We start from the raw sequence: 15230 nt of genomic DNA, 5'->3' as shown, positions 1-15230 counted from the left end.
ATTTTCAAATATTTAAAGAATTGTTGTTTTGATAGTAATTTTCATGTCCTTAAGGTCACCAGAAGCAGTTCACAGCCAATGAGTTATTTATGATATGTGCTCACTGTTATTTTGTAGGTAAATGAGCAGTCAATTTGCACACAGCAAGATCTCACAAACAACAAATGAAACCAGTTGTTTGAAAGATGACTGATCTGATCACTGGGGAATCTCCCTGGCCTTTCAACAGTGCTGTGGGATCTATTACACTCCTGTGAGTAAGCATACAGGACCATGGTTTAAAGAAAAATACTCATTTATATAGCACTTTTCACAACCACGAGACATCTCAAGGAACTTTACAGCCAATTACATACTTTTTGTGAAGTATACTCATTGTTGTAATGCAGGAAATGCACAGCCAATTTGTGCACAGAAAACTCCCAAAAACAATGTAATAATAGCCAGATAATTGGTTTTTCTGATGTTGATTGAGGGATAAATAATGGCCAGGACACGGAGGATTATACCCCTGTTCTTCTTCAAAATAGTGCCACAGGATCTTTTACATCCAACTGAGATGGCCAACAGGTTTAACATCTCATCTGAAAGACATCACCTCCAACAGCGCAGCACCCCCTCAGTACTGCACAGGATTGATTTTTGTGCTCAAATCCTAAAGTGCGACTTGAACCCAGAACCTTCTGACTCAGAGTTAAGAGTGCTACCAACTGAGTCATGGCTGGTTCAACTGTTAAACAATGCTTCCAACAATGCAGCGGTCCATTAGTACACTGAAGCGTCAGCCTAGATTATGTGCTCAAATCAACAACGGGATTTGAGGCCACAAACTATTGGTTGGATTTTGCAGTCAGCAGCAAAGCAAGAACACTTGCTGCTGACCTCAAAGAAAGCTGTCCACAAAGATCCAGTAAGCTCTGTGGCATGGTTTTCCAGTTTCCTGATGGCAGCTTAAATCTGGCATCAAGTCAAGAGGACTCAAGGCATTTCAAATTTAAATTTTCAGGTAGGAAATTTGATGGAATGATTGGATTAAGATATAAACTAAAATAAACAAACTTTTTTAAAAAAATGTAGAAACTAAATTCTTTTTAAAAGTTCAATTTATTATGGAGAAATTTGAGATTACACAAACATGAAAGTTACTTCTCGGGGTCAGTGAGGGCGTTTAGCAATAATAATGAAGTTACTATGCTACTTAAAAACTCAGTTGCACCTCATTCACAAGTTGCAACTTTTTCAAGGTTTTTACAATGAGAATAACGGATTGGAAGTTCTTGACAATTCAGCTGACTTCCATTGATTGCAGTCTGATGAAAGAGTGCCTCAACAGCACAGACTCTGGGAGAAGGCATAAAATCACTGACAGCAACTTCTGGATTTCCATGTCATTCTGCGCAAGCGCAGACTCCAGAAATTTCTGTCGGTGATTCTGCACCTCTTTATTTGTGGTGCAATGACAGCAACTGCTGACAGCTTAATCATCATTGCTGCTGCAAGATCCAGGCAATTGACTCAAAGTGGGAGCTACTGACCCAAAAATGAGCCATAATGTATCTGCTTTCCTTTTAAAAGCTAGTATAGATTCTGCTTCCATCTATTTTTGATAGAAGCAGCCCTCCACATAAACAAATTCTCCTGATCTCACTTTGTTCATTTGGTACTTATAAATGTAGGCCCTAGTTACTGACTCACTGTCCAGCAGCAATAGCTTTTCCTATTTATTTAGAGGTTGCTGCACTGAAATAGGCCAAACAGCCCAAATGGTCTGTATCAGTGTTTATGTTCCACATGAGCCACCTCCTACCATGCCTTATCTTATCCTATCTGCATAATCAACTATTCCTTTTTCATGTACTTACCTAGCTTCCTCTTAAAGACATCTGGGCTCTTCACCTCAAATACCTGTGATAGCAAATTCCACATTCTTAGTGCTTTCTGGGTAAGTAGGTTTCTCCTGAATTCTTTATTGGATTTATTAGTGGCTATCTTAGATTTATGGTCTCCAGTTTTGGCCTTCCCCACAAGAGGAAGAAACTCTACAACTATCCGATCAAATCATTTCATAATTTTAAAGACCTCAATTAAGTCACTCACCTGCTTTTTTGTGAAAAAAGAGCCCCAGCCTGTTCAGTCTTTTAACTTACTTAATCGAAGTCAACCATTTTGCACACTTCTATCAGTTCTTTTCTTAACCTTCTCTGCTCTAGTCAAAAGAAGCCCAGTTTCTCTAGTCTCTCCCTTTAAGTAAACCCTCTGAAATCACCCAAACAGATTTCCTTGACATATTATTCATGGACTTACACCCAGGGTGTTTACAACTGGATAACATTTGAGGAATGTTTGAGGACTCTGGGTTTATACTCGATGGAGTTTAGAAGGATGAGGGGGAATCTGATTGAAACATACAGAATACTGAAAGGCCTGGATAAAGTGGACGTGGGGAAGATGTTTCCATTAGTAGGAGAGACTAGGACCCGAGAGCACAGCCTCAGATTAAAGGGAAGACCTTGTAGAACAGAGATGAGGAGAAACTTCTTTAGCCAGAGAGTGGTGAATCTATGGAATTCATTGCCACAGAAGGTTGTGGAGACCAGGTCATTGAGTGTATTTAAGACCGAGATAGATAGGTTCTTGATTGGTAAGGGGATCAAAGGTTATGGGGAGAAGGCAGGAGAATGGGGTTGAGAAACTTATCAGCCATGATTGAAGGGCAAAGCAGACTCGATGGATCGAATGACTTAATTTCTACTCCTATGTCTTATAACAACCCTGAAAGTCCCACTCTTCAAATCAATTTCCTAATTCCTGAAACTCACTTTGCAGGTCCTCAACTTAGTTACTTATTGTTATTGATTCAAACATGAACCAAACCATCAAGCTGCTCTCAATCCTTCTTCAAGACATTTTCTAACTATTCCATTATATTTGTCAGCCTGGCATCCAAGAGCAACATATCAGTTGGGGGTCTTGGATGCAGCTAAACAAAAGTGTCATGATTATTTCTTTGACCATAAAATCCACTACTACTACTGCATTTTGACATTTTTCTTCTACAATCTCTCCTAAACCCACCCCCATCCAATCCAAGACAAAAATATTTCAATATAGGCTAGTTCAACTATGTGGTAGGGCCCAAGATGTGGACAAATGGAAATGGCACAACTGCTATGTATGGCTTTGCTATATAAACTGAAATCGGCTAATTTTTAAAAGCAGTGTCATCTCAAAGAGACTGAACCTCAGCATGGCTGCAGCAGCAATTATAAACTGAGCAGTGATTTGTTAACTATCACACAGTTAAATCCAAAATCAAGTTATCATTCTGGGTAGGATAACAATTTTATCCGAGTTATGTAGAAGTAATGATAATTCATTACACAAACCTACACTGTTCAGCCCTTAATATCACTGGGATGATCCAAGAGTCAAATGGATCGTTTTGAGTTAATGTGAAATAACTTAAGAACCACGTTAAGTATCCTATTCAAAATTTATATAAACAAATCTAAATCTCAATCCAATATTCCTAAACACTGGTTTTTAAGATTGTCACTTATGCCAAATCATTTTCTGTCTGCTGTTTTAGTACAACGTATTCTGCTGCTTCCAACTTTGAATAACTTCAGAAATGTTCATTCCACTGTGAAAAAGATAGTTTCTCTGTTCTCTATGTTCCAACTCTCCATGCCCTTGGAGCACCCACCACCTAAAACAGTACCTTGGGCCAACAAGTAGTGGAAGGCCATGTATGTCACCTAATGATATGACTATATTCAAGGAGAATGATAATTGAACACAGTTTTCATACTACCCAGTGGCTTGCATAAAATTTACTGATATATGTAACAGGGGTTATGGAGTCAGCAGCTTGTTCCTCATCATCTGTTTCAGCTAAACCGGAATGCTATTGCAAAACTATTAAATTTATAGTCTGAATCCATTTAAGCAATCAATTTAAATCCACACTCCAGTATCTTGAGACATCCCTATCAAATTTCAGGATTCCAGTGATCCTAGAATGGATCATTTAACTAATCTCTTGTGTTCACTATTTTAGTGAGGTATCTCTTATGCAGCAGCAAATACCACCCTTCCCCACACTTCAAGATGAATTATCTCAAAATGGATGGAACATGAATATTTTGAGAAAATTGAGTTCATATTTAGATTTTGGTAACAAAATTTGACATACTTATGTCTGTTGTTCTAGGCTACCTCATGTACTGGTTGAGCACTATGTTCTTGATGAGACTGTCTTCAGGAGTTGAAAGAGCTGGATTTTAGGGGTCTGATTTTACTCCTGTACTTGAGAAGTGGCCTATTGACCCAGTCCAATCATCACAATTTTGGTGCTAGAACTCCAACCTACACCACCACCCCCCTCCCCCACACACACCACCATGCCGCCGTGGTAGCTGGCTGTCGCAATTACAGGTCTTAGAAAGAATTCTGCTTTCATGTTTGTCAAGGTACAGAATAGCGGCAAGTTTGTCATCTGTCACTAACTCCTTCCCCCAGTGTTCCACAAAGATGTTAATTAACAGTATTTAGGATTCCAATGACTTCTGCATTGCAGTTCATCACGATTGTTGGTTTAAATTGCAATTCTGGTATCCTGCTTATCAAGTGTGCATTACTTGGAATTTCTCATTGCTGTCTTTTTTCCGATTCATGCCACTAAATCTTGATAACACTTTGAATTTGGTGTAATCAGCCTCAAATTTGCATTTCCCTCCCCTCCTGAATGGAGTGCTTCAAGATGCTGAGGGCTCTCCACTACTTTAGCTTTTAAGTAGCTTTCCATTATATGTAAGCCATAACGTAAGTGTCAACAGGGTACTTACACATTAGAGACATCATTGCCCAGCTCAAAACTATATCTACCTCACAAGATAAAGTGGGTGTTCCGCAGTCAGTCCACCGGTTCCATAGCTAATTTTTCCCTTCCCTAGCCAGGGATCCAGAAGCTATATTAGATCCTTGCCTTTACCCAGTTGTAATCAGTTATTGTAATTAACTGTCGACCACAGCTCGAAATTTGGACCTTCTGTATGGCTCAGCAGCACACTACTTACCCCTTGACCCATCAGATCAATCTTAGATTTATAGTTATTACTGAAGAAAGAGACATTCTGTTGAAGCTTTTCATCTTGCACTCATTAGGACAGACACATGAATGTTAAATTTCAAAAGGAGCAACAACTAACACTGCATGAGAAAAGGGGGCTGAACGGTTGGCAGGTTGACTCTGATTGGTCGAGGCATTGCCATGGAGAATGCACCAGGGAACTATTGTACCCCACATTTTTGTTTAATTCAAAAAAAGGCACAATGCTTGGACATGTTCCTTTTGTCTGCAGAGGACAGGTCTCTACGTATGAATATATGTGGAAGTGAGCCTCATTGCCATCCCAACTGATAATCTTAACTTGGCTGCTCAGTGTAATTCTTAGCATACTGGGGTTTGTTCAGCAAGTACTGTCCAATCATGGAATCACATCCAATATTAGATATTATGGTCTAAGTTTTGCAAGCACAGCTGGTTAACTGTGGTCAGTAGGCTGCCTATTGCAAACGGCCATAGGGACATGCTGTTTGATATGATCTGCCAGGTGTTCAAACATACGGCTTATGTACCTGGAATTGCACCAGCACTGAAATTAATATACTACATTATTCATTTGTGTGGTAGGCAGAATGTCTTTTTGGTTTGACGGCAGCATCCTGTTAGTGGAAAATACCACTCGTGTTGCTACTGCATAGCAGCAGCATGAGATGGCTAGCTTCACTTGTTGCTCAAATCTCGAAATATAAGTAGACTGGACATTTTTCAGGCCCAAAAGTGACAAACTTAAGTCCATTCGTGAGTATGTGTGACATACAGTGAGTAATGATCTCATCAGGACAGCCATTATCACGCAGGTTAGGCCTATTTCAGCTTCAAGCCAAAGGCAAGATAGCTCAAAAATTTGAGCAAGAGGTGAACCTAGCCATTTCACACTGCTGCTATGCAGTAGCAACACAAGTGGTATTTTCCACTAACAGGATGCTGCCATAAAGTAACGTGATATATGAATTTCAGTGCCATTGCAATGCCAGGTACAAAGGCTGTAGATCCAACAACTGAGGAATCATATCAAACAGCATGTCCCTTCAGCTGTTCGCAATAGGCAGTATACTGACCATACTCAACCAGGCCACGCTTGCAAAACTCAAAACATAATGTCTAACAATGCATATGCTTCTGTGATTGGACAGCACTTACTGAACAATTCCGAGTGTGCTAAGAACTACTCCAAAAACCAATTTAAGATTATTAGTCAGGCTCACTTATACTCACTAGAAGCTACATATATTCATACAGAGGGACCTGTCCTCTGCAGGCAAACGGAACATGTCCAGGTGTTGTAGTTTTTTGAAGTAAATAAAAGCATGGGAGACAATAGTTCTTTGGCACATTCTCCATGGCACTGCCTCAACCAATCAAACAACTTGCTGATCCATCAGCACTCATTCCAAGTGCAGTATAAATTGTTGCACCCTTTGAAATTTGGCAATCTTGTCTCTGTCCTGATGAGTGCAAGACGAAAAGCTTCAACAGCATATCATTTTTCAGCAATACTCAAATTCTGCATTACCAAGCGATTATTTATAGTTATGATAATCTGTTGGGTGATACAAGGAAATCACATCAATAATTCATGTCAATTTTGAGTACATTTAAAATCTAAATTCCTCATAAACAAAAATAATCATTGTTGAGGTTTTACAATTGGCATCAATGTCACAAGCTGAGGGAGAGGTAACTCAAGCAAATTCTGATTCAATACCATTGCTTGATGTTTGCACATGCAGATAACACTGGGCTCATACAGCAAATGACTATTTGGTGGAATTTGTCTTGTACCTTGCTTTACACCCAAAACTTGGCCATCTACACCTCTTCCTACTTGCCCATCATCCCTACCTACAGGGACTACAGTAAAAGCAAAGTTGTGCGGATGCTGTAAATCTGAAATAAAGACACAAAGTGCTGGAAATACTCAGCAGGTCAAGCAGCATCTGTGGAGGGACAGAGTTAATGTTTCAGCTCAGTGACCTTTCTTCCCTTTTGATGAAAGGTCTGAAACATTAACTCTGTTTCTCTCTCCATAGATGCTGCTAAACCTGCTAAGTATTTCAAGCGTTTTCCATTTTTATTGCACAGATTACTGGTTAGATTCACCACACCTCAAGTTTTAAATTTTCATCTTTGTATAATGCATAAAATTACAAACAGATAGTGATAGATTAAGTGAATGGGGAAAACTGTGGCAAATAGATTTCAAAGGCAGCAAATGTTAGGTCATCCACTTTGAACCTAAAAAGGAAAGAACATGTTACTTTCTATAGAAATACAGTGGAGGTTCAAAGAGACTTGCGAATTCATATACCTAGATCATTAAAAAATCATTAACAAGCACAGAAAGCTAAAAAAGCTATTGGCACGATGGCCTTTATATCTAGAAAACTAGAATACAAGGGGATAGAAGTTAAGCTTCAGTTACATAAAGCCCTGGTTAGCCCACACCCGGAACACCGTATACAGTTTTGGGCATCACACTTTAAGGAGGGCATACTGGCCGAAGGGGGAACGCAGCATAGGTTTACCAGGATTGTATTGGAATTCCAAGGGATAAACAACTAGGAGAGATTACACAAACTAAGGTTGTGATCCCTTAAGTGTAGAAGCTATAAGGGTGATTTGATCAATGTTTCTAAGATATTAAAGGGAACAGGTAGAGTAAATTGGGAAAAATTATTTCCACTGATTGGAAGTCTTCGATTAAGAAACATTGTTTAAAACATAGAGCCAGGCCAGTCAGGAGTGAAATTAGGAAACACATCAACACAAAAAGGGTGAAAGAAGTTTGGAACTCCTTTCCACAAACATCAATTGATGCTCAATCAATTGTAAATTTTGAATGAAACTGATAGATGTTTGTTGACAAAAAAGCTATTAAAAAGATATGGAACTAAAGTGAATGTGTGGAGTTGGGTCACTGATTAGCCATGATCTCGTTGAATGACGAAACATGTTTGAATGGCTAAATGGCCTCTGCCTGTTCCTACTTTCCTATTAAAATCCTCAGTATCTGTGCTCTTTCTCACTTTTCAACTCTATCAGACAATATTTATTCCTCAACCAAAATCACTAAAAAGATGGATTTTCTGATTATACATCGAATTGCTTGTCGTAACAAATTTTTGGTGCTGTTTTCCTCTTACTTAGCAGTGAATAAAGCACCTGTAGTTGTCAAGGGCACTATATAAATACAAGTTCTTTATTTGACTTCGGGAATTTAACAAACTAGAACTGTAAACTTTACCAACACTAAGTTTCCTATTCTCATTCTCACTAGGATAACCCAACCATTTTGATGAGCAGATTGGGTAGATTCCCATCTCCACGATAGATTTATTCTCCTGGTTCCATCAGTTAGGCAGGGTAGCAAAATGATTATGAACCTGCCTGGCACAAGTACTGTCAACAATTCTAATTTACATTGCCAATCTGACCCCATCTTGTGTTTGCTCTCCTCCACCCATACCCCTAAACAAGCATGACTTAATGAAAGTGCAGTAGTCTGAGCCCTTCAGCTACCCAGAACCCCTCCTAAACAACAAACTAACCTAATTTTGTGCATCCTGGTATTACTTTCTAATATTCTCTCCTGGTTCCCACAACCCTACCAAGTTAAAGCCCTCCTAACGCACAAGCAAAACGCCCCACAAGGAACTCGGTCCCAACTTTGTTCAGGTGCAACCCATCCAGCTTGTACAGATGCCATTTCCCCCAGAGCCAGTACCAGTGTCCCAGGAATCTAAAGCCCTCTATCCTGCACCATCTTTCCAGCCACGCATTCATCTGCTTTATCCTCCAATTTCTTAACTCACTGGCATGTGACACTGGGAGTAATCCGGAGATTAGAGCTAATGATAACTTTTGTAACTGCACTGTCAACATGCTCTTTACTACAGTATGAATAATCCAAAGTAGAATGAAGTTAACCGAAGAGAAGTAGAGTTAAGACATGGCAGGGTTGCTCAGTCGAGTGGAACGCATGTCCTGTAACATGTGCGAAGTTATGGACGCTACCAGTGTCCTAGATGGCCACATATGCAGGAAGTGCTGCCAGCTGTAAAAACTTGGACTCTGGGTTTCAGAACTCGAGCAGCAGCTGAAGACGCTGTGGCACATCCACGAGGCTGAATGTTCAGAGACGTGGTCACACCGCAGCTTAAGGGCCTGGAGTCAGAGAGGGAATGGGTGACCACCAGGCAGTCCAAGAGAAGTAGCCAGGTAGTGCAGGAGTCCCCTGGGGTCCCACACATCAATCGGTTTTCCGTTTTGGAAGCTGATGAGAGCACTGGTTCTTCAGAGGAGTGCAGTCAGAGCCAAGTTTGTGGCACCATGTGCAGCTCAGCTGTACAGGACTGGAGGAAGAAGAAAGGAAGAGCAATAGTGATAGGGGATTCATTGGTTAGGAGAACAGACAGGCATTTCTGCAGCTGTAAACATGACTCCACGATGCTATATTGCTTCCCTGGCGCCAGGGTCAAGGACGCAGGACATCCTTCTGGAGGGTGAACAGCCAGAGGTCGTGGTCCACATTGGTACTAATGACTTAGGCAGGGAGGGGGATATGGTCCTGCAATCAGAATTTACGGAGCTCGGTAGAAAATTAGCCAGCAGGGTCTCAAATGTAGTAATCTCCAGATTACTCCCAGTGCCACATGCCAGTGAGTGCAGAAATTGGAGGATAAGGCAGATGAATGAGTGGCTGGAAAGATGGAGCAGGATGGAGGGCATTAAATTCCTGGGACAGGCTCTGGGGGAGATGGCATCTGTACATGCTGGTCAGGCTGCACCTGAACACAGCTGGGACCGAGTTCCTTGTAGGGTGTTTTGCTAGTGCTGTTGGGAGGGCTTTAACTCGGCAGGTTTGTGGGAACCAGGAGAGAATATTAGAAAGTAATACCAGGGTGCACAAAATACTGGGAGACAGAGATAGCACTAGAATAGAGAATACTAAGTTAATAGGTGGAGTCAGGGTGAGGGAGAAAGTAACAAAATCTAAATCAGGGTTACTATGCATGTATGTGAATGCACAGGGTATAATAAATAAGATTGGGGAGTTACAGGTGCAGATTGCCATATGGAAATATGATGTTGTGGCGATAGCAGAGACCTGGCTCAAGGAATGGCAGAACTGGGTGTTAAACATTCCCAGGTACAAGATGTTCAGGAAAGGAGGAGTGGTGGCAATAGTGGTTAAGGAGAGCATTGCAGTGCTGAAAAAGAGGATGTCCCAGAGGATTCAAGAACAGAATCAATTTGGCTAGAGCTAAGGAACAAAAAGGGTTCAATTACATTGCTCAGTGTAGACCACCACCAAGTGAGAAGGACGTAGAAGGACAAATCTGCAGGGAAATTGCAGAGAGATGCAAGCATTATAGAATGGTTATAATGAGGGACTTTAATTACCCAAATGTAGACAGGGACAGTGGTAGTGTAAACGGCAGAGAGGGGCAAAAGTTCCTAGATGGTGTTCAGGAAAATTTTCTACAGCAGTATGTGTCCAATCCAACAAGATACACCGTTGGACCTCGTTCTTGGAAATTAGATGGACCCAGTAGATCAAGTGGGGGAACATTTATGAGACAGTGATCATTGTATTGTACATTTTAGGATGATGATAGAAAAGGATGATAGGCAATGCAGAGTAAGAATAATTAATTGGATGAGAGCCAACTTCAATGGGACAAGAACAGAACCAGGCCAGACAGACTGGTACGAAAGATTGGTGGGAAAAACTATAATTAAACAAATGGCTACATTCAAAAAAGAGTTGGTTTGGGCACAGTCAAGATATATTCAACTGAAAGGGAAAGGTAGGGCAAACAACTCCAGAGCTCCCTGGATCAAAAAGGAGAAAGAAATTAAGATAAAGAAGAAAAAGTGTGCTTATGATAGGTGTCAGGTAGAAAATAAAATTGAGAACCAAGAGGAATACAGAAGGTTTAGAGGAGAGGTGAAAAAGCATATTAGAGAAGCGAAGGGGATTATGAGAAAAGGCTGGCAGCCAACATAAAGGGGAATCCCAAAGTCTTCTATGCGCATATAAATAGTAAAAGGGTGGTAAAAGGAGGATACGGGCCAATTAGGCACCTAAAAGGAAATTTACACATGGACAAAGGGGCCATGGCTGAGGTATTAAATGAATACTTTACCAAAGAAGTAGATGCTATACAGGCCATGGTGACAGATGAGGAAACTCTGTCACTAGAAGGGTTCAAAATTGATAAGGAGGAAGTGTTGGAATAGACTGTCGGTACTTCAAGTTGACAAGTCACCAGAACCGGACAAGATGCATCTAAGGATACTGAAGGAACTGAGAGTAGAAATTGCATGGGCACCGGCCATAATTCTTCAGTCTTCCCTAGACTCTGGGGAGGTTCCAGAGGACTGAAGAATTGCAAATAATACGCCCTTGTTCAAAAAAGGTTGTAAGGATAAGCCCAGCAATTACAGACCAGTCAGTTTAACTTCAGTGGTGGGCAAGATTCTAGAAACAATTATTCAGGATAGAATTAGTAGTCACGTGGAAATATAGGGATTGATAGGAAAGAGCCAGCGTGGATTTCTAAAGGGGAAATCATGTTTAACTAACTTGTTGGAGTTTTTTTGAAGAGGTAACAGAAAAGGCCAATGAGAGTAATGCTGTTGATGTGGTGTACATGGACTTTCAAAGGGCATTTGATACAGTACCACACAATAGACTTGTGAGAAAAGTTATTGTTCATGGAATAAAAGGGATCCTTGTTTTTCCTGATATATACTAATGATCTAGATGTTGGTGTGCAGGGGACAATTTTGAAGTTTGCAGATGATAAGAAGCTTGCGAATGTTGTAAACTGCAAGGAGGACAGTGTAGAACTTCAAAAGGATATAGACAAGTTGATGAAGTGGGCAGATGGGTGGCAGATGAAGTTCAATGCAGAGAAGTGTGAGGTGATGCATTTTGGTAGGAAGAACATGGACAGACAATATAAATAAGGGGTGAAATCTTGAAGGGGGTGCTGGAGCAGAAAGACCTCGGTGTATAAGTGCATAAGTCATTGAAGGTGGCAGGACAGGTGCAGTAGACAGTTAAAAAAGCATATGGTATCCTGGGCTTTATTAATAGGGACATCACGTACAAAAGCAAGGAGGTTATGCTGAATTTATATAAGGCACTCGTTAGACTGCAGCTGGAGTATTGTGTACAGTTCTGGGTGCCACATTATAGGAAGGATTAGACAGAGTGCAAAAGAGGTTTGCAAGGGATAAGAAACTTCAGTTACGAAGATAGATTAGAGAGGTTGGGACTGTTCTTCTTGGAGAGAAGGTGGCTAAGAGGAGATCTGATCGAGATGTTCAAAATCATGAGGGGGCTGGACAGAGTAGATTGGGAGAAGCTGTTCTCGCTTGTAAAAGGATCATGAACGAGAGGGCGCAGATTTAAAGTGATTTGCAAAAGAAGCAAATGTGACACAAGAAAAAACCTTTTCACACGAGTGGTTCAGGTCTGGAATACATTCCTGGAAGTGTGGTGGAGGCAAGTTCAATCGAGCCATTTAAGAGGGCATTAGATGACTATTTGAATAGGAACAATGTGCTGGGATACCGGGAAAAGGCAGGGCAATGGCACCAGGTCATCATAAATGCTCATTTGGAGAGCCAGTGCAGACATGATGGGCTGAATGGCTCCTTCTGTGATATTAAAATTCTGTGATTCTGTGAATTGAATGGTAATTCTACCAGATGGAGCTATAAAACTTCAGCAGCAACTGCTTGCCAATACAATCCAATCAAGAAAACGTAAAAAAAAAACCCTGGATACATGAGCACATGTTCAGATACTTGGTCTCCAGGTAATGCTTTCCAACCGCTGTCATTTGAAGCCTTAGAGTTTCTGCATTAGCCGTTTGATAGATATCTGCCTTGAGCAATTGTCAAGAAATTAAAGGAATGAGAACACAGATATTCTGGAAAATAATACCTCCCGACTTCCCAAAGCCTCTCCATATTCTACAAGGCACAAATCAGAAGTGTGATGTAATACTCTCAACCTGCCTGGATGGATGAAGCTGCAGCTTGACACCATCCAGTCCACCTGATCAGCACTTTATCCACTATCCTAAGCATTCACTCCCTCCATCATTGGTTTTACTGTGCAGAATGTACTGCAGAAGCTTGCAAAGGCTTCATCAGCTGCATCTCCCAAATCCTAGAAGATTGATCGCAGCAGGTGCATGGATATACCAGCAGCTCCAAATACCCCTTCAAGACACACGCCATTCTGCCGTGGAACTAAAGTGCTGTTCATTCATCATCACTGGTTCAAAATCTTGAAAATCTCTGCCTAACAGAGAACACCTTCACCACACCGTCCGCAGTAGTTCAAGAAGGGACACCGCCACCCCCAAGAGCAATTAGAGAAGGGGAATAAATGTCAGCCTTGCCAACAACCACATCCTGAAAATGAATTTTAAAAACATAGCTAATACAAGTAACTAGAAACAGACTGAACACTGAAAAATCTATTTCAAGGAGAACATTGTCAGGTGGAAAATAATGGCCTGAGTTCTTTAAATGTCATTTTGAGATAATCTACGCACTTGATTACTAAATAACGATGCCAGGTGCGATATTCCATTAAAGGTTCCAAACGGATCCTCTGATTGTTTCGCTGTCATTAACAGTAAACTACAAATGACCCAGGTTATAATATTGAAACACTTAAAATAGAAGTGGACTAAAATACATAGAGCACTGTTGCTGAAATATAAAACAATAACACTATTGACACTTTGCATTAGTACCAAGTTCATACATTACAAATACATTAAGAATAAGCAACATTGATTGTTTTAGTTATTAAAAAAGGCTGCTGTCTTTAGTCAAAACAAAATGGCTCAAAAAAATAAACACCCACTACACAAGAGTACATTTTCATGCCCAAAACCCTTACATATTTACTGTACATACTACATTCACATAAAACAGTAACATTTCATAAAACAATACACATCCAATTACATATCCTCTTTCTACCTGCCAACGCCAGCTTTGGATTAATCCTTAAGAAGCAATGAACAGCTTCACAGAACAAAAAAAGTACTATATATGGGAACATGATTATGTTAACTAATCTTTAATGAGGAGATTGTACAGTACTATTAAAAGGTCATCTCTCCTACCACAATTTTACTCCTACCACCTTTTCACGCAATACCTTGCGGTAGACCAAGTATGAAATGCTTGTCGAGGTTTTATACTAGTTGTTTCGAACTCAGCGCCTTCTACTTTTTTTTTACTGGCAGTCCGGCTCGTGTATTTGGTTCAGTGGAAAGCTACAAAATAGGCCGGTTTAAAAAAAAGCCTCCCAGCCCTTTCCCACCTCGTTGATCAGTTTCCTTTTGGAACCACCAGGCCTCCGCCTCGCTTTCTTAGAGAGCAGCCATACTCACGATGTATAGAGGCGCATAAATTTTCAGGGACTCTTGGAAAGCTCCAACAGTGACTTGGAGAGCGGACATGGTACAGGAGGTGCTCCATGTGTGTCCGATCTCATAGCAGCCGTGCGGGATACTCTTACTGAAGGCAGCCATAGTGATGACGGGACCGTCGGCGCCACGGCGAGCGGGGCAAAGGTCAGAGCCGCTGGCGGAGGTTACTCCCGGTCAAAGGCTGGATGGAGCGGAGAGACTGGGATCTGCAAGCAAGTCAGAGCAGACTAAAGGGAATAGTGGCAACATGGATACAAAGTTGGCTGAGAGACAGGAGACAGTCGCGGTGAACGGTTGTTTATCGGACTGGATGAAGATAGACTGGGATTCCACTCTCTTTTAATACCACTAACAGCCCTCGATTTCCTCTCTTTCCATATGCTTTTATGTCTATTGTTACCTGTGCTTCTCTTTTCTGTTTAAATGTTGGTGCTTCTATCTAATTTCATTGGATTTCTCAATGTCTTTAACTATTCTGTATATTTCTCTAAAATCCCTGTGCCTTTATCTTTCCACTATATAACTTCTTGTTTCCTCTTATCAGTCTCTGTAGCTTCCCTTATTTCTCTTTCCCTCTATTTTAGTGTGTTTTTTCTCTAAAATACCCCTTCAATGTTTCTCCCTATATAATT

The 15230-nt window shown here is 40.8% G+C and overlaps 1 protein-coding gene across 2 annotated transcripts in view; it reads right to left on the bottom strand.

Moving 5' to 3' along the window:
* The window catches only part of tmem135 (transmembrane protein 135), a 471653-nt gene extending 456886 nt beyond the window's left edge, over positions 1-14767 (bottom strand). The window contains exon 1 of one of the 2 annotated variants that reach the window (XM_041199702.1): positions 14560-14767. In XM_041199702.1, the coding sequence (XP_041055636.1) occupies positions 14560-14700 (141 nt within the window). In that variant the 5' untranslated portion in view covers positions 14701-14767. Of the gene's footprint in view, positions 1-14489 lie in introns of both variants that reach the window. The other variant, XM_041199703.1, reaches the window with a different exon arrangement.
* Between the last annotated feature and the right edge of the window lie 463 nt (positions 14768-15230).

This window comes from Carcharodon carcharias, chromosome 11, assembly GCF_017639515.1.
Source record: "Carcharodon carcharias isolate sCarCar2 chromosome 11, sCarCar2.pri, whole genome shotgun sequence".
NCBI classification, from domain to species: Eukaryota; Metazoa; Chordata; class Chondrichthyes; order Lamniformes; family Lamnidae; genus Carcharodon; species Carcharodon carcharias.
This window is presented reverse-complemented; position numbering and strand designations above follow the sequence as displayed.